Source organism: Vulpes vulpes, chromosome 8, assembly GCF_048418805.1.
Source record: "Vulpes vulpes isolate BD-2025 chromosome 8, VulVul3, whole genome shotgun sequence".
NCBI lineage: Eukaryota > Metazoa > Chordata > Mammalia > Carnivora > Canidae > Vulpes > Vulpes vulpes.
The window spans coordinates 30,803,627-30,823,270 of NC_132787.1; the positions used below are offsets into that span (position 1 = coordinate 30,803,627).

Genomic DNA, 19,644 nt, shown 5'->3' on the forward strand with positions numbered 1-19,644 from the left:
TTGCTATATGTTTATATTATTTCCCTTTACATTACAGACTTCCTGAGGGCATAACTTTGTTCTATATTCTTAAAAACGATGAGCACAGCACCTTTCTTACATGTCCAGTTTAATATGTTTGGTGATTGATTGGTTGAAAGAGTGAAAAACCTACTCACCTTTCTATTCCTTCATTCATCCCCCCTTATCTTAAGCCTCCTAAGCTTGTCTTACACTTTCTATTTCATTTTAACTTGTGTATATTATTTCCAGATACATTACTTAATAACAACTAAAGGAAAGGAAGAATGCTATAGCTTTAGCAATCAAGAAAAGTATTTTGTCCTTACTTCCCCAAATGGTAATTTCCATCACTCCATTTTAACTGTTTTCTGATGAACCATTAAAATATTGTCTCTTACATTGGTGTTCTGGGAATTACAAAAGGGCCAATAATCTGTAATCCTTTAGAGAACTCAATAGATAAATCTTGTAAGAATGTAGCTCAATACTGAACCTTTCTTGTAATGCATTTGAGTCTGTGGCTAATGTCCCTTTGTAGAGGTCCTTGGGTATTTTCTTGACTTTTTCATGTTTGCTTAGATATCTTTACTTTCCTAGCAAGTATAATGATTGTATTTCTGAGACAGTCCTCATAAGAAAGAGGCTCTATCTGTCAACTAGTCAGTTGAAATACTTAACAAAGTGCCAGGCACAGGAAAGGGAGGGAGGGAGGAAGGAAGGAAGGAAGGAAGGAAGGAAGGAAGGAAGGAAGGAAGGAACTTACTAAGTTTTAAAAACTTTTTTGTTTGAGAAAATTACAGATTTATAGAATGTCACAAAGAAATGTACATGAAGATCTCAGGCACTTTTCACCCTGCCCCCTCCAATGTTGACGTTTTGCATATCCAAAGAAGAAAATATTCAAATGGTGAAATTGACATTGGTACAATCCATAGAATTTAGTCATATTTCACCAGTTACTATGTGTTTATTTGTATATGAGTATGTATAGACCTATACACTTTTATCAAGTATAACTTAATGTAACTACCACCACGATCAAGATATACAAATCTCCATTATCACAAGGCTCCCTCATGCTAACCCTTAATAGCCATTTATACCTCTCCCCTCACTACCCCTAATCTTTAACCCTTGGCAACCATGAGTGTGTTAGTAGATTGCTGTTTAATAATCTTTTTGAGTACCTGTGGATTGACTCTTTGGAGTCTGAGAAATGAAATAGTCTCGCAAAGAAAGATAGTCTTGCTGAAGTCTCTACTATTCCTCCCTCCTTTTCAGTCAAAAAATGTCACTCATTTGTGGAGTGTAAGAAATGAAACAAACAGGGCTCCTGGGCAGCTCAGATGGTTAAGTGTCTGCCTTCAGCTCAGGTCATGATCTCCAGATCTTGGGAATCCCTGCTCAGTGAGGAGTCCGCTTCTCCCTCTCCCTCTGTTCTCCCCACCACTCATGCTTGGTTGTTCTCTCCCTCTCTTTCAAAGGAATAAGTAAATTTTTAAATTTTTTTTATTTATTTATTTTTTTATGATAGTCACAGAGAGAGAGAGAGAGGCAGAGACACAGGCAGAGGGAGAAGCAGGCTCCATGCACCGGGAGCCCGACGTGGGATTCGATCCCGGGTCTCCAGGATCGCGCCCTGGGTCAAAGGCAGGCGCCAAACCGCTGCGCCACCCAGGGATCCCGAATAAGTAAATTTTTTAAAAAAACTTTAAAATAAAGAAATGAAACAAGCAAAGGAAAAAACAAGAGAGAGAGAGAGAGAGAGAGAAAGAACCAGACTTTTAATCATAGAGAACAAACTTATAGTTACCAGAGGGGTGGGGTGGGGGTTGGGTGAAATAGGTGAAGGGGATTAAGGAGGGCACTTGTCCTGATGAGTGCAGGGTGATGTATGGAAGTGTTGAATTACTGTGCATTATGCTCCTGAAACTAATACTGCACTGTATGTTAACTAGCTGGAATTTAAATAAAAACTTAGGGAAAAAAAGAAATTACATTGTAAAAAAAAAAATAAAAATAGAAAATGTCTTCTTGTGAGTCAGTTTTATGGTTGGGGACAGCTTCCAAGCTCATGTCTTAGCAGCGTGTGTTTTAGCTCCTGTCATAGCCCCACAACTGAGAGGGGAGGACTCTTCCCTACCATTGCCAGTTTGAAAATACTTACAGGGATATATTCTGATAGGTTTGGCTTAGATCAATGCTAATCTCAAAGGTGATGGTTAGTGAGGCACATCCCCAAATGAGCTTATCTTCAGTCAGGTGTTCATCCTCTTGACAGAGCACCCTATTCAGGGCATTGAAGCCAAGTAGGAGGATGGTATTACCTTTAGCACATATGGATCAGAAAGAAGGAGGTTTCCTCTAAGGAGGACAGGTGGTGCAGAAGATGGCAGACTTGGCCATGGAAAGAATGGTGATCTGGGCAGTTACTGTAATTTGTGTCTGCTATAAAAAGATCAGAAATTCTACATTTTTTTGACTAAAAAGTCTATATTCTTAAAATTTTTTATGCATAGTATTTAGCTATGGATAAGTGGATAATAAATATAGCGTCCAAAGTTTTTCCATGTGATTAATTATTTTTTTTTTAAGATTTATTTATTTGAGAGAGAGAGTGTGGTGGGGAAGCACAGAGGGCGAAGAGGATTTCAAGCAGACTCTGAGTCTAATGTGGAGCTCCATGCAGGGCTTCAATCTCAAGACCCCAAGATCATGACCTGAGCCTAAACTTAGGGTCAAGACAATTAATGGACTGCACCATCCAGGCACTCCTCTATGTGATTAATTCTTAAATAGTCACAGTGGTGAGAGACATACATATAGGTGACACTCCCCAACACTTTGTGGTCATAATCAACATGTATAATTATCTACATCCTTAACTAAATCAAATATAATTGGGAATTGAACACAAATGACCCAAAGACCTATGGACTAATTTCTTAAATTGCAGAGCACTGAAATGCTTGAAAAAATTATCATAACACATTTAGGTGAAAAGAGTATGCTAAAATAGTAGGATAACTTGATACTTTTTTTAACATACTTAGATGCACAGACATTGGGAAAAATTTGGAATGCTATATCCCCAGATGGTGGTTATTTTGGAATAGAGTGTAGGAATGACTGCTTTCTTCTTTTTCTGCATGTTGTACTTGACACAGTTTCCTCAGTGAACATGTATTAATTTCCGAATTCTTAATCCATTATTATAAAATTCTTGTGTATGACGATGCAAACGTGAATTCATACTTACTTAGAGATTTCAGATTAAGAACTCCTTTCTTTAGAACCTCCAGAAGCCACGGAGTAAAAGGCTAATTGAAGGCCTCAGCACAGCAACAAGAATTTCAATAGAAAGATTCTCATTAGGTTCCCAATTAGCCTTCAAAAAAATAAATAAATAAGAAGATGGTGCATCACTCAGATGAAAACAGACTTAAAGATACAGATGTCCTTTGTTAGTTGCAAAAATGCAAAACAAAAACAAAAACAAAAACAAAAACGAATTCAAGGAAGCAACATGGAGCACCACTAAAGAATGGCTGATTTTTAGCAGATTTAACAGTTTCAGCTAATTAAAAAGAAGCAAGTGATAAGCTGTTTTTAGGATTAAGTCCATAATACTTAATTCTAAGCCTTTGCAATCATTTTAACACAGTTTTGATAACACTAGAATTTCCATATTACAAATCCCAAGTACCTAACAATTTTGAGGGAGGTCTGTACTCATTACCGAGAGACTAATTAAAAAGTATAAATTAGGGGAAACTGCAGAGGAATTTCTCTGTGATGATGAAAAAATGAATCTGGCCACATCGCATCACTATGTCTATATGTAAATAACTCTATTGTACCGATACGTTTCATATGTATATATAGGATTTTTCTATAATCCTTTAAGGGAGGACCACATGACTCACTTTTTAATAATACATTACAGACAATATAGAACTCCCTTGGCTTTTTATTATTCACCTTATTAATCAACTTATTCAGAAACTTAAGAAGCCAATTTTTCTTCCTAGATAAAATCTAGGAATTTTAAGTGCATCCAAGTAATAATGCATTTCTTATGATAATGGTATTGGCATTTATTGTAAAAATGATGTTTTTACTTTGCAGTATTTGGCAAGAACACTCCGATTTTATGACTATACTTTAGGTTTCAACACAAAGTCAAAGTAAATAAAAATGCCATAGCAATATCACTAGAATGTCTATTTTATGGGCCACCAACTTGACTTAAATAAGAAATTCCTGGTTTATCTAAGAGAAAGGATGATGTAGTCTAATTCTGACATCACCATGCAAGACAGAAAGAGACTCATATAAATGTGTTCTTAAAGGTTTCCAGAAACCTTGGTTTGATATTTTAAAAAGCAGATTATCACTCTTAAGGAAATTTATTAATCACAGAATTGTGATTTATAGCCATGTATGTGAGTACACATCTGACCACAATTTTCCTCAGTTATAAAGGATATATTAATTTATTGACAAATATAACCAAATTTAAAGTAATAGAAAAAAATTCCAACTAACCCAAACTTCCCCACTCTACTAGCACAGTAGTAGACTATAGATGTAGACTGGTACATTACAAACTGATGTAATGCCTTTCAATTCTCTTGTGAAATACTGGTTTACATAAGTAATAACATTTGTTTTAATCATACTTTTGTGTTTTTGTCATTTGAAAATCTTGACAATGCAGGTTTTTGGTATATATATACTAACTAACATTTTAAGGACTACAACACTAATGATCCCATTTAACTGCCTATAATGGATAATGAAGTATTTATTTATTTACTTACTTATATTAAAGATTTTATTTATTTATTTGGGAGTGGATGCATGCTCATGAGTCAGGGGAGGGTCAGAAGGAGAGGGAGAGGGATAAGCAGACTCCCAGCTGAGCACAGAGCCTAGGTGGGGCTTAATCTCATGACCCTGAGATCATGATCTGAGCCTAAGTCAGATGCTTAACCAACTATACCACCCAGATGCTCTGGATAATAAAATATTTATTACCTAGTATTTCACCTGAGTATGAAAACTACCATTTATTTCTGTATAAAATTACCTATTGGGACCCTATACACGAAAGGACATCCATTTTCTAAAATCCACTTAAATTTTTTTCTATAAAGTACTCCTCTGCATTTAAAAACATCATTTTTAGGAGTAAAGAAAATCATAAGTTTTAGGTATTATAGAAAAGTAATAATTTATCATCTAGCTTCAGTTAGTTATGTGAGTTTCAAAAAATGAGTTTAGAGGTCGAGAGGCAATCTGAGTACATCAACATGCAAGGTAAGAGAAAAATTAGGGAGAACATTATTTATAAAATTATTTTCATTTTGATATTTTCAAATTGTAAAGCCAAGAAAAGAGCACACTGTCAGATTTTAAAAACTCAGAAGCTTCTTTGTTTTAGAAGTTAAAGTATATTATGCACATAGTGAATAAGACAGAGAATAAGTGATCCAAAAAAATCCAAGTTTTGGGGGCACCTGGGTGGCTCAGTGGTTGAGTGTATGCCTTTGGCTCAATTCATGATCCTGGGGTCCCGGGATCAAGACCTGCATCAGGCTCCCTGCAGGGAGCCTGCTTCTCCCTCTGCCTATGTCTCTGCCTCTCTCTGTGTGTCTCTCATGAATAAATAAGTAAAATATTTTTTTAAATCCAAATTTTAACTTTACTGCATTTGAGAATTCATCACACAAGATAACCCATCTGTTGCTTGGCCACATATATCATTTATACTTAGTGGTGTATTCTAACCTAATGAAATTGCAAGAAAAAAATATGTGAGGAACCTTATCTTGGTGCCTAAAAGAGTTCATTTTCATTTATAATAAAGCCTTTGCTCCCTCCACGAGATCAACAAAGCAACATTTCCAGACCATCTCTTCCTTCTGACTCCCCTTCTTCCCAAGCCCCAGTCAGCACCACTCCCCTGATAGACCCTCCTTCCTACTTCGTCTCTGCTATGTAGCAGCTCCCTTTTCTTGGCATGCTCACATCCTACTCTTCCTCTAGTCTGTCCCATAACTTCTGCTTGACCTTTCCCACCCCACGTTCTCATTCAACATTTGTTCATCTATTCAACAAGTATTTACTACATATCTATCAAGGTCCAGGTGCTCTTCTAGAAGCTGGGATATAGCAGTGAACAAAATGGATAAAGTCCTTACTGTCATGGAACCTACCAGAAATCCAGTAGAGAAGCAAGTAATAATAAAGATCCAGTACAATATCACGTGGTGAGTGATACATTCTTTAAAGAAAATAAACTTGGGTAAAAGTGGTAAAATTTAAGATTTTTTTTTAAGTAGGTCTCACACCCAGCATGGAGCCCAATGCAGAGTTTGAACTCATGACTCTGAGATCAAGACCTGAGCTGAGATCAAGGGTCCAACTCCTAACCAACGGAGCCATGCAAGCACCCCTGATGGGGAGGTTTTAGATTGGTTGTTTATGAATGACATGTTGAGAAAATATCTTTTGAACAGAGATTGGAATAAAATAAAATCCATATTTATAAAATACTTATTATGTACATTTTTCTCATGCTAGCATTCTCAAACCCTTCCCCACAGGACTCTACTGGAAGAATGAGAACTGCCTTCTACCCAACTGGCCATTGTGGCCACGAAAGAGAAGAAAGGGTAGCAGGCAGAAAATTGGGGCTGGTATAAACTAAAAGTGATATGATGGGCGGCTGAGGACAGGACAGAGAGAGATGACAAGATTCTCACATTTTATCTTTATAACCTGTCAGGTCCTTTAGCAAGCAGTTACTCAGAACATGCAAGAAAGCAAGAACAGTCACAACATAGTGCTCAACTAAAGTAAAACAGAGATAGTAGTAATGTGTGAAGGCTACAACCAGAAATAGTTCATCTCAAAGCCAAACCAACCAAACAATGAAACAGATGTCTAAAAGTGGAATAGCTGCCTCTTTGCTGATAGTGATTCCACCATTTATAACCAACTGGCAATAATATTAAAGACAAAAAATGCTGAACAAAATATATTGTTCTCCCAAGTTATATATTAAGATAATCATATTGAAGAATAGGGTTAAAATGAATTTTCCATTTTTTAGTTTTTTAAAAAGATTTTATTTATTTATAAGAGAGAGAGAGCCAGCCATAGAAAGAGTATGAGTAGAGGGGAGGGGCAGAGGCCGAAGCAGACTCCCCAATAAGCAGGGAGCCTGAAGCAGGGAGCCTGATGCAGCGCTGGATCCCAGGATCTGGGGATAATGACCTGATGGCAGCTGAAAGAAGGCAGCTGCTTAACCAGCTAAGCCACCCACATGCCCCAAATTTTCAATTTTTTAATAACCAAAAACCAAAGAACCTTTTTGTATATACAGTTACCAAAACTAGAGCTAACACGATCCATAAAATAAGGAGAATATGTACATTTTTTTTCTTCTAAGAGTTTCTTGAACATCCCTGATAGGAAAGTTGAGAATGGTTGCTTTTCTTGATGCAAATTCTTCTGACTCTGAGATTTAAATTATAATTGATCTTGCTGCTATGCTTTTCTTATCATTAAGGTTACATTTCTCATTTAAAAAAAAAAAACATAATAAAGGAAAAAAGGAAGTGTCTAGTGTACAAGCACAGATACTGTTTCTTAGAGTGTAATCACTATTCCTGTTAATTATTTTTAGAAAATGAATTCTACAAGTCAAACTTGGGATATGCTACATGCTAGATCTCCCTTCTCGAAAACACAATGCATATTAACATAATAGAGGTTCTAAAATAAAAACGTAATAGGGGCTCTGAGAAGCCCTGGTACAAAAATAACAATAATTAATTAACTAATAGCAGTTTACACAAAGTTAAATTGATTACTACCCAAATTCATGTTACCACAGAAGTGTTTATTTTTAATAACATCTGTTGACATTGCAAGTCTCTCCTGTTCTATGGAGCATATTTTGGAAGATGCTGCTCTAAACACATTTTTATTTTTCTAACTCTTTGATTTTGCTTTAGCTATTTTTATCATCCTATTTCTTGCTTTCTTTTTAAAAAAATTTTGTACATAGCACTTATTGAGTGCTTACTGTATTCTAGGCTCTGTTTTAAGTACTTTACATCATTATCTCACTTATTCCTGCCTAACAATTATCCTCTGAGATAAATACAACAGACTGCCGAAGGGGCCCCCGCTCAAGTGAAATAACTCTCCACATCCTGCTTGTTGATAAATGGCACAACTGAGAGAGCCAAGATTCAAATGAAGTGTCTCTGCCCTGATGCCTATGCTCTTCTTAGCTATGAAGTGACTGGTTCTCTTCTCCTCAGCTTCTCCCAAGCGCCACAGAGACCAACAGCCTATCTATCTTTCTTTCAGTCCAAAGATATTTTCCAGATCTAGGTTACAAGATCTTTCTCTTGTGTTTGATGCTATTGGCCAACCCTTCCCACTTGGAATTTCCTAGACCCAAGATTTCCGTGATTCTGCTTTCGTCTTACACCTCTGGCTGTTTCTTCTTCATCTTCTTAGGTTCCTTATTAAATGTTAGTAATACCTAAGGTCCATCCTGGCTCGTGGCCCTTCCTCAACCTTACCCTCTGCTGGGACATCTTCATTCACATCTCCAGGCCTGCCATCTCCCTTGGACATCAGACGCATATCTATTAACTTGCGTATCATTTTTTTTTGGCACTTCAAACTCAAGATGTTGGCACTTCAACACTAAATTCATCCTGTCCTGTATCAGTCAAGGTCCTAGTAGGACACTTAAGGGAATCCTAGAAAGTTTAATCAAGGGACTGTTAATCAAGGTGTAGAGCAGGGATAGTAGTAGAGATAGAGAAGCCTGACAGAGAAGGTGGTAAACTGAGCTGGAAGAGAATGGACACTACCCAGTACACATTGTTAAAACTGCAATATTTCAGGTAAAGGTGTCAGTTACCTGGAAATTAGCATGAAAATTCCCTTTTCAGCTCCCCACATCTAGCCAGTCTTGTCAATTTAGCTAGTTTTAATCTTAAAAAAACAAAAAAAACAAAAAACAAAAAACAAAAAACAGCCATTGTCTCTCTTCTTTTAGTTTCTTTTCCTATCACCCTAGGGTCAACATTTGTCATCTCTTAATTGGACCATTATAATACCCTCCTAGCAGCTGAACTGTTTCCAGGCCCACTCCACCTTCAGGAGGCCAAAAGCCCTCTCTGAAATGCAAATCTTACCCCACTAAGTCTTGACTAACCCTTCAATGATCCTTTTCACCTAGAAAATAAAGATCCTGGTTTTTGGCACATATAGGAGTCTCTCTGATCTGGCATCTATCACTCCCTTTTCCTTTTGTACACACTTGTATTTTCCTAAACTCTGCCTTACTTTTGGCAAACTGAGTCCTTTGCTCATGCAGTTTTCTCTGTCTTTATGTCCATATTTCTAACTCAGGCTCAGCTCGGGTATCATCTTTTAAGATATCATTTCCTAAACCATGAAATCGAGTCTCTCCTCTAACATATTACCATAGTTCCCTCCATTAAACAAACAAAATCTCACTACATTTTAATGACTTTTTCCATTTTTCCTACTATGTCACTTGTGAGAATTCAACTGACTATTAACCATTCCTGTACCTATAACATGTAGTACAATTCATGACACACAATGCATATGCAATCAATGTTTGATTAACTGAATGGAATTGGACAATCAATCACTACCCTGGAATCTGAAAGACAGATTTCGTGTGGAAGAAGAAAAGTAATGTCTCAATGGGACAGTTCTGGCTTTGGGGAAAGACTCGTCAACTAAAAAAGTTTACAGGATTCTCTTTCAAGGAAACTAAACACTAGGGAGGGATTAACCAGAAGTTAAATCCAGAACCAAAAGGTAGTAATGCTAGAGTTTCAAAATAGAAACCTGTTTCGGAAAATAAGGGAAAAGGAGTTAGAAACCAGATCTCAGATCTGACCAAATATACAAAGGGCACTGCAGATTCTATGAATTCTCTAACATCAGGTTTTGTACATGCCGATCACAAGCTCCTGTGGGAGGACCCAAGAGGGAATCACAATCTAGATTAGGACACAAGACTATAGGTGGCCTCTGACACAGGTTAAGGGCAAAGGGAACAAGAGACAGAATTTTCTCTGCATTTCACTTGGTCGCTAGAAGGGCCATAATGAAGGAACAGAATTAAGGGCCTGGTAGACCCATGATAATTTCTCACACATAAATAATCTATTATAAAAAAATAGGCAGGCAGAAAGAGAAAAAACAAAACAAAGTCTCATTTATCTGAAAAACAGTTAAATGCAAGTGTCATTTATCTGAAAAACAGTTAAATGAGGTGCTTCAGAAAAAGGCACAGATTCATCATTTAAATCACGTATACATTAGTATTACAAAATACAATTCTGATTTTGGACCTTCACATTGTAAAGAAATTCTTTTTATTTGCTAGCTAGGGTACAAAAATTACCAGGTTCATTTGGTTTTAGTTCACTTTATGATAGGACCAGTTTTGTTAGAAAAATGAGTTACACAGCATTCCTATTCAGGAAGAGTGAGAAACCAAATAAAGGAAGAGTACTCAAAAATAAGGAAACACATTTATTTGCATATAAATAGAAGGATGGCAATACATTTGTTTTCATCAAACCTTTTTCATTTGATTCCCTAATTTCCCTATATTCATTTTGTTACAGAAATTACTATGCATATTTATAATTTGTAAGACAATCCTGAAACTCAGAGTCCTATTTCCAACTGTTTCTGAAGCATTTTCCTAAACTTGTATCATTTTTTCCTCTTTCATCTCAATTTCCTGACAAAAAGGTAAGAACAAACTTTTCTCTCTTTTTTTTTTTAAAGATTTTATTCATTTATTCTCCAGAGACACAGAGAGAGAGGCAGAGACATAGGCAGAGGGATAAGCAGGTTCCTTTTGGGGAGCACAATTCGGAACTCGATCCCAGGATCCATCACGCCCTGAGCTAAAGGCAGATGCTCAACTATAAGCCACCCAGGCGTCCCAGGAGAAACCTTTCTTATCAAGAAACCACCACAACCTTGTTTCAAATACCCTCTGTTTGTTAGGTAGTTTTAATATATTCAGAAGTAAAAGGAGTTGGCCTTTTAGGTAACTGAAATGTCTAGGAAAGTAGATACCTTTCACTGGAGAATTAGATTCTAAATGAAAGAGTTGAGAATGATTTTCTGACACTGGGATAAAATACAGTTGTACTTATAGAAATAAATTTGAAAGTGCCATGTTCAGAAGGGAAAAAACAACTAACAATCAGCACTCTAGAGATCTAGGACAAGCTTGTGAAAGGACTAAGTTACTAATTAGGAGTAATTAGTGATTGTAAATTACACCAGAGGTGCTTAATAAAGTTATTTACATATTGTTCTGAATGTTGGTAGAAACAGTTTTGAACCTGTTGGAGCAGCAGGAGAGAGGAGGATGAGTCTCTGTATTCTGCTGTTAGGTTCATCCTACCCCATTCACCTTCTTGCTCATTCTACTTGTGCCATATTAACTTTGTTTTGGCTCCTCAAACCAAGGGCACAAGCACAAAGAACTCTCTCACATATTTATTTCAGCAGAAAGAGCTGATACCAATGGGTCTTTGAGGCCATCATAGAAGAGGATAGCCCAGGTGGTCAGCGGTTTAGCCACGCCTTCAGCCCAGGGCATGATCCTGGAGACCCAGGATGGAGTCCCACTCGTGCTCCTTGCATGGAGCCTGATTCTCCCTCTGCCTGTGTCTCTGCCTCTCTCTCTCTCTCTTTCTGTTTCTCTCATGAATAAATAAATAAAATCTTAAAAAAAAAAAAAAGAAGAGTTCTTTAAGGCTTTGACTTATGCTCCTAGATTAAACACTACTATGGATAGAACCAAGACTAGGGAACAGAAAAGACCTCCTCAAGGGTCAAGTTATGGCAAAAATTAGAGGGGGATTCTATTAGAAGCATGCAAAAATCTTTGTCAGTTGTAGTTGTGGTGGTCACAGAAGAATGATGATATGGAAGAGGAAGCAAGAACATGATCTGCATAAGCTGGGCATTGGGTGAAGTTGCAGGTCACATATAGAGGTAACGAAAGCAATTCCCCTAGGCTGAGGTAACACTGGTGAATAAACGAGCAACCAAGAGTGCTACATTTTTGGAAGAAAAATAGCACACTGGTATTTTGATTTATGATTTTAATAAGTTCTTTATATAAGGAATTGGTAGCACTTTGTTATTTTTAAGTGTAATGACTGCATTGTAATTATGATTTAATTCACATAATGATAATTTTATAATGTTTTCCTTAAAAACATGTTCACAAGTCAATATTAAGGTATTTAACACTTCTCAGTCAGAAACTATATAATGCTGCAAATTTTAATCTTTTATGAAGCTTCTATTATTTGCCTAATTTAACATACTATGCACAGTGGAAGACAAAAATTATAATATATTTTCCTTTATTTTAAAAATACATTTATTTGGAGTAATAAAATGAGCATACCAGGTGCTTTTTAGTAAAGCTCATCATTGCAGTAGGGGCTATGCTTCTGGAAATGCAACAGCACTGGAACTGTGTACCAGAAGGTATTAAGAAGAAAATTAGAAATAAATATTAATAATATTAATATTAATTAATAAATAAATATCCCTGTTAAACCTTCTACTGAACTACACTGCTAGCAATCACAATGGTTTGAATAAGTACACCAGCTGTAACCAACACCAAAGGTCCTTTGCAAATTCCCAAGACTCAAGCTGGAAGTATATTCATAAAGCTCAGGAGTCAATGTGCTTATAAGTTAAAACACCTTTAGGTTGGTTATTTAGATGCTAGAAATAGTGCTACATTTAAAAATAAAGTACCACCCTGACGTCATTTTAAATTACTTATGCATATAGATGTGTATTTTCTTGTGGACCAAAATGAGGCAGAAGTATGGTGTGAATTTTTTATTCTTTGATATAAAAACAATCTCTCACACAACAAAGAATAAATGTAAACATGAGTATAGTGGGAAGGCCTATTAGCCAATCCCCAGTAGGAGCCCAGCCCAGTGAACCTTCTTCAGCTTGCTGGGGATGTCATATGTGAAAGGGTTTCTCTAAAAGGTTGGCAACAAAAGAAAATAAAATAAGATAAAAATTAAAGGTTGAAACAACATTTATCAAAGGATTCGGTTGACAGAGGAGTTAATGACAGCAAACTTCATTGCGAGGGGAGTGGTTTAGGCTGCTTCAGAAAGTTGAAAACGTTATGGTTCATTGGCCAATATTGTATAATATAGACTGTGAATGAAACCTCCACAAAGAAGTGAAACTTCTGTGTGTGCTGGTGTGCATGTGCACACACAAGTGTGAAAGAGAGGAGGTGAGGGAGAAGGAGAGAGGGAAAGACAGAGAGAGAGACAGGGAAGTGGAGAAAGGCATACAGACCTTGGAGAGTGGATATTTCTCCTAAATAGGAGTACTATGGCCAACATCATAACACTCATGCTTTATAAAATTAAACACAAACTTCTTTTCAGATAATATAAGGCCTTTTTCAAATTTAATGTTCTTTCATTACATATCAGGTAAGAGCAGACCCAGAAGAAAATATAGAGAGGAGGTTAAGGAAAGAAAGAAGGATTCATGCCAAGCCTATGAGTTTAGTGAAACATTCCACTTGACTACTAATGAGCACCATTTCAGGGAAGGCAGAATTTAAATTCCTATGATGTCATATTCTACAATTTGCATCTTAGTTGACAAAATACTGATATCAAGTGAACTGAGACAGGAAGCGATTTTCAGGAAGAGGTTTATTAAAGATAGGCCAGGTGAGAGAAATTACATGTTTTCATTGGGAAGGATGGAAAGATGCACAAGAGGGAGGCTCATCAGATAATTACTTCATTCACATTCATATGTGAGTAGAGGACTTTCAGATTAGTAGGCTCCCAGTCTACTTGATAATAGAGTTCTACTTTTGTTTTCTCTTTTTACATATGCCATCAATATTGATATGAAATTTTAAAATTTCATAATCAACATTGTGCTTATGCAGCATCAATTGTGAAGATATTAGCCTCATAACATACAGTGGATGGTTTAGACAATCTGAGATGCTTGATCCAATGTTGCTATCACTTAGCTATGCATAGGGAATGATACATAAAGACTTCCATTGCCAGGCACATTTAGGCTATCTCAATGAAATTGATTATAGCCAATTACACAGATTCAATTTTTCAGACTTTCCTATCACTTTTACCCAGCTACTTGCTCCTGATTTGTGGAAAAGATAAAACTATAAATCAAGCCTCCCATGTTGGTTTATCTAACTGTATGGCCCTTAGGAATTTTCATTTTTATATGGGAGATATTTCATATGGAGCAGTGAAAGTTTTGTTGACATAATGAGAGCTACAGAGATTTTGGGGAGGTTGGATAAATGGTTTATTTCTGACTCAGCGCAGAGATCTTATCACTGAGAACCAATCAACAATGTGCTATTTAATAATGGAATTGTTTTTAGGTCTACTTTACCAATACCTATTCAATACATTGAATGCAAACGTATTTCCAAATTATAAAGAGATTATACAATGTACCCAATTTATCATGTAATATACTATTTCTAAATGTAAATGCATTAACTCTTGTGCTTAATTTGACACTTTGAATATCCCTTGTCAATGGTAACAAAATAAAATTAATGAAATAGCATATGTGAAATACCTGGAAGACTGGCGCATGGGTATTAAGTATATATACATATAATTTTTTCCTGTGATATAGTTTATATCCTGGTGACACAAACACTGCATTTACAAAAATAAAGGGTAAAGACTTGCTCTGCAAAATTAGTTGTCCATTACAATATTTATTTAAATGGCAAGCTTTGTCAATGTATTTACTATGTGATGCAGTTAACCATAATTGACACCAATCTGCAAGTGTGCAAAAATACACCTATTATGGTGGAACAGGGTGAATCTCTATTACAGTCTTGAAAATACCATTTTGCCAATACAGATTGCAATTTCTCACATCTATATCCAGTTCTGGTTAGAAGTTTTGCCACAGTTATTGCATTTTAATTGCAACACTCTATCTCCACTGTCAAATTCATAATTTGACCATTTCTGAATTTGTCTTTCATTATTAAGAATTCAGATAAAAACCTGCGTTTGTGCTAGAGGTTGGGTTTGGATCAGATATCATGCATGTTAAGTCTGAACTGCTACTTAGAAAAATGTGTGGTGATGCAGTTCCCCACTTTGGATTCATGACAAGTATTGCATAGACATAATAGTTATGACAGAATTTAACAAATAAAAAAATTAATAGAAAGCTTCAATAAGTAATATAATTGTGGTGTGTGCTAAAAGAGCAATCTCGGGCAGCCCGAGTGGATCAGAGGTTTAGCTCCGCCGTCAGCCCAGGGCGTGATCCTGGAGACCGGGGATCGAGTCCCACGTCAGGCTCCCTGCATGGAGGCTGCTTCTCCCTCTGCCTGTGTCTCTGCCTCTGTGTGTGTGTGTGTGTGTGTGTGTCTTTCATGAATAAATTAATAAAATCTTCAAAAAATTTTTAAAAAATAAAAGAGCAATCTCCTATAATGAAAACACAGGGCCAAGCTTATTATTTACCAGATTTTAAATAAAATTATTATTTACAACTTAAGAAAAAAGGTAAAAACATATTAAGTGTAATATAGAATTTTATTTATGCATTCAGTTGCTCTTGTTCCTTGCAACCATTTTCCTGTTTTCCATTAAGATAAATAAAAATATGGAATAATTAAAATTGATCTTGTTCTCAACCCATTGGTCCCGTTCCACTATCTCCTTGTCAAGCATTCATAATTAATGGTGCATGTAAGCAGAAAGCGACCCTTTGGTAAGGAAACATTCGCATCCATTAGTGTTTCATCTATTTCTAAGGTAGCTATCACGGTGGTGCTGAAAGGATAGCTCCCAGGCACCTGTCGACACTCTACTTTGCCAGGAGAGGAAGGAGTATGACAAAACTAGACACACTGAAGACACAAGTGGTAGACAATGATCTCACAACTTCACACTACTTTCCAACCAAACATCTAGCTGAAATTTATTTTAAAGATTTTATGTGCCGTACCGTTCTCAAACTAGGATTTTTTTTTAAGCAGCTCCCTTCCCTTTCACTTTTCTCAAAATAACAGCCTAAAGCACCATGATCCAAAGAGAACTCAAAAAAAGTTAATTTTACAGATTTTTCTGTCATTTGAATTTAGAGGTACCAGCCTTTGTAGATAAGGTGGGGGAAAGTCTAACGACTTTGCAAAGGGAATTATCAGGTTGAAGATGAAGACTTGGGGAGAAGGGTCCTCTCCAGGTTCAAGCTCACGCTCCTTATTCAAAGCAACCCATGCTCACGACCCACCCTGGCAGTCTTTTTTTTTTTTTTTTTTTTTTTGCAAACTGGGAGCTCAGCCCCAGGTGTCTAATTCCAGCAGAAAGTAAATTAAGACAAAGCAGCCGCACACACACCACTGGGGAGAGAGAGGTAAGGTTAAGCAGCATTGGGGTGCAGTAGTGACCAGAAGGAAAAGTGACCTCATTCCGCCTAGTGGAACGCTATCTAACAAGCCCACCTTTGATGTGGATACCAGCTGTGGTAAAAGAGCACAAAGGTGCAAAGCTGGAGGGAGCAAACTTCCCCGTTCTTCCACCCCATCCCTCAAAAACGCCCGGAGCACGCACATGCAAGGACAACAAAGCTTGCGCCCAGGCTGCACAGCCGGCGCCCCCGCGGCCGGGCCCTCGCGCCCCGGGGCGCGCCGCTCCCCCGGCAGAGCGCGGACGCGGGCGGGACCGCTGGGGCGCGGGGGGGGGCTCCCCTACCTTGAGCAGCACAAAGAGCCAGAGCAGAGGCAGGAGGCGGCGGCCGCCGCGCGTTCTCGTGGGCAGGTGCCCCATCGCGGTGCGGACCGGGCCCCGGGGGGACCGAGGCGCGTGCGAGCTCCCCGGCCGCAGCTCACAATGGCGAACTGAGGCTGCAGCCTCAGACCGTGGGCGCCGAGGCTGCTCCCGGCGGGCGCATGCTGCCGTTCCAGTCCCCCTGGCGCCTGCTCTCTTTCCTCTTCTGCGCCCGGGGTCCTCCAGAGACGTGCCAGGCGCTGCTGTTCCTCCACAGCTCGGGCTGGAGAGGCTGGGGGTCGGGGTGGGCGAGGCTCTGCCCGCCGAGATGCGGGGTCCGCGGGGCCGTGCGCCGGGCCCGCCGCGGTGCTCCCGCAGCACCGTACCCGCGCTCTGCGCTGCGGACTCCTAAAGTGACAGCAGCCTGCAGCCCTCCCACCAGGGTTTGCTGCCGCCTCTTACCGCTGGAGAGCCCCTCTCCAGGCTCCGCCCCAGCCCTTTCCACAGTCTCTGGGACTCAGGAGTTGTGCGGGGGGGTTTCCCTTGAGCAACTTGGGGACCGAATCCCAGTCTCCTCTCAATCTTCCTACATCTGCTCTCACTTGCGGTTGTAAAAGTCCAGAAACACTTGGAGGGAAGTGGTGGTTGTGATTGTAGTGATGGAGCGCGTGGTGCAGGCACATGTGTTTGGTGGGGAGGATTCCAGTCTCTCCAGCCTACTCCTACCCAGGAGGAAATAGTACCACTATATACACTTTCCGTTTGAAATCAGTTCTTAGGCATTTCAAGGGCTGTCTTTGGATACCAAAATCTGTCAGGATGCCTGCAGTGGAATGTAGAAGTCAGGGAGGAGGGGGATCACAGTACATTACATACATTTATAAACCTACACTTTTTAAAATGTGTAATTATTAAGGAAACTGTTGAGCCTTTCCAGAGTGGTTGTACTGTTTTATTCTCACCAGCAATGGGTGGGAAGTGCGGGAGGGGGCGAGGCGTGTAATTAAAAAGTGGTAATGTTAGGAATCTTTGTGGTGATGAAACAGTTCCATACCTTGGTTGTGGTGGTGGTTACTCAAATCTGCCTAGATGATAAACCTGCATGGAATCACAAAAGCGTTCTTGTGGGCCAGCGCACACACATACAAGTGTCTGTAAAACTGGTGAAATTTGAATGAGATCTGTGAACTGTACCAATATCACTTTCCTGGCTTTGAGACATACTATAGCTATATAATATAGTTATATATACATTACCTTTGGAGAAAGCGAGGGGAATAAATAGGACCTTCCTGAATTATTTTTTTATTGAGATACCATTGTCATATAGCAGTAAATTAGTTATATTAGTTTCAGGTGTATAACGTGATTCAGTATTTGTATGTATTGTGAAATGATCACCAAAACAAAACTAGTTGACATCCATCATTACACATAGTTACAATGTTTTTTCTTGTGATGAGAACTAAGATCTACTCTTCTAGCCCCTTTCAGATATGCAGTATTAACCACAGTCACCGTCCTGTACATTACATTCCCATGACTTCTTTAGTTTGTAACTGAAAATTTGTAACTTTGACCCCCTTCACTCCTATACTTTTTAAGGAGTGTGAATTACTCATTATTCATGAGTAACTAATCTGTGACTTTTAAGAAGCTCAGGCAACTACTTCCACACTGTGTATTTTTAAACTATTTATGTGCCTTTGGTTTTTATGTGTAGTTTTTGAAAGATGTCTGTCAAAATGAACTATAGAATACTCTATTCAAATATAAATCACTCCTTATTATCATGTAAATGACCCTTGCTCTGCCTTGCTCATAATGGAACTTCCTATTTGTCTTTGAGACATGCTTGGGCACCAAGAGACAGGCAAGGTGACCTTGGTTATGAATGTAGGAGTTTGTCTCAGATCCACAGTTAGGGAATAGTGGCATGAGAAAGGATCCAGGGCTATGTTTACTTGACCTTTTGCTAGATAACTAATGACCAAACACAAATCACTTGCTTGGTATGCATATGCGTGTCCGAGAAAGGTTTAGATTGAATATATTTATATGTGTATGTGTACTAAATGCTCATAAACAGAAATATAGAATAATGGTCTGAATTTATGTGAAAACACTCTCTTTGGTGTCTTCCTTTAGAAGCATCTTTTGTTGTTTTGCTCTTCCCCCTTATGCTTTTATACCCTCTCTCTGTTGGCCTGGACCTTTCTTTCTCTTGGGATAATATTAGCTGCTTCTCCCTCCCTCTGGGCCAGACTCATAAGCTCTCTGAAAATTTTATTCTTGGAACTATACTTACAGGGGCTTTGTTTTGATATATTTACCGTTTAGTTTGAAGCTCCTGAAAGCAACGTTTTATTCCCACACACTCTTGAAAGTGGCATTAAAGTAACTGAACATCTAGAACTAAAGATATGTTTAGGTCAGTGGCAAAAACATAATCACAAGTTGCTAACTAACAACTCCTCTTCTGAACTGAGTTTGATTTTAAAGTGTCCATGGTGTAGTTTTTTGTAGATATAAAGATATTTATGTGTATGTGTACATGCATGTGAGTTTGTGTGTAGAGAAATAGATACAGGCTTAGCTGATGTATGTAGGGCAGTAGAAGGAAATTCTACTGGTAAATGTCAAAAGAACTTTCATGTTTGATGTAAAGTTTTATATAATCGTACTTGCTATATTGTCTTTCTGTTTTTAAATCATCACGTGTACCACAATGTGCTTCTCC

At 38.2% G+C, this 19,644-nt stretch overlaps 1 protein-coding gene across 4 annotated transcripts in view; it reads right to left on the reverse strand.

Moving 5' to 3' along the window:
- PTPRO (protein tyrosine phosphatase receptor type O) overlaps positions 1 to 17,674 on the reverse strand; it is a 238,821-nt gene extending 221,147 nt beyond the window's left edge. For 2 of the 4 annotated variants that reach the window (XM_025995173.2, XM_025995172.2), the window contains exon 1: positions 16,890 to 17,674. In XM_025995173.2, coding sequence (XP_025850958.1) covers positions 16,890 to 16,964 — 75 coding nt within the window. In that variant the 5' untranslated portion in view covers positions 16,965 to 17,674. The remainder of the gene's footprint in view (positions 1 to 16,889) is intronic. The other 2 variants (XM_072765952.1, XM_072765951.1) reach the window with 1 other exon arrangement.
- Positions 17,675 to 19,644: the final 1,970 nt, after the last annotated feature.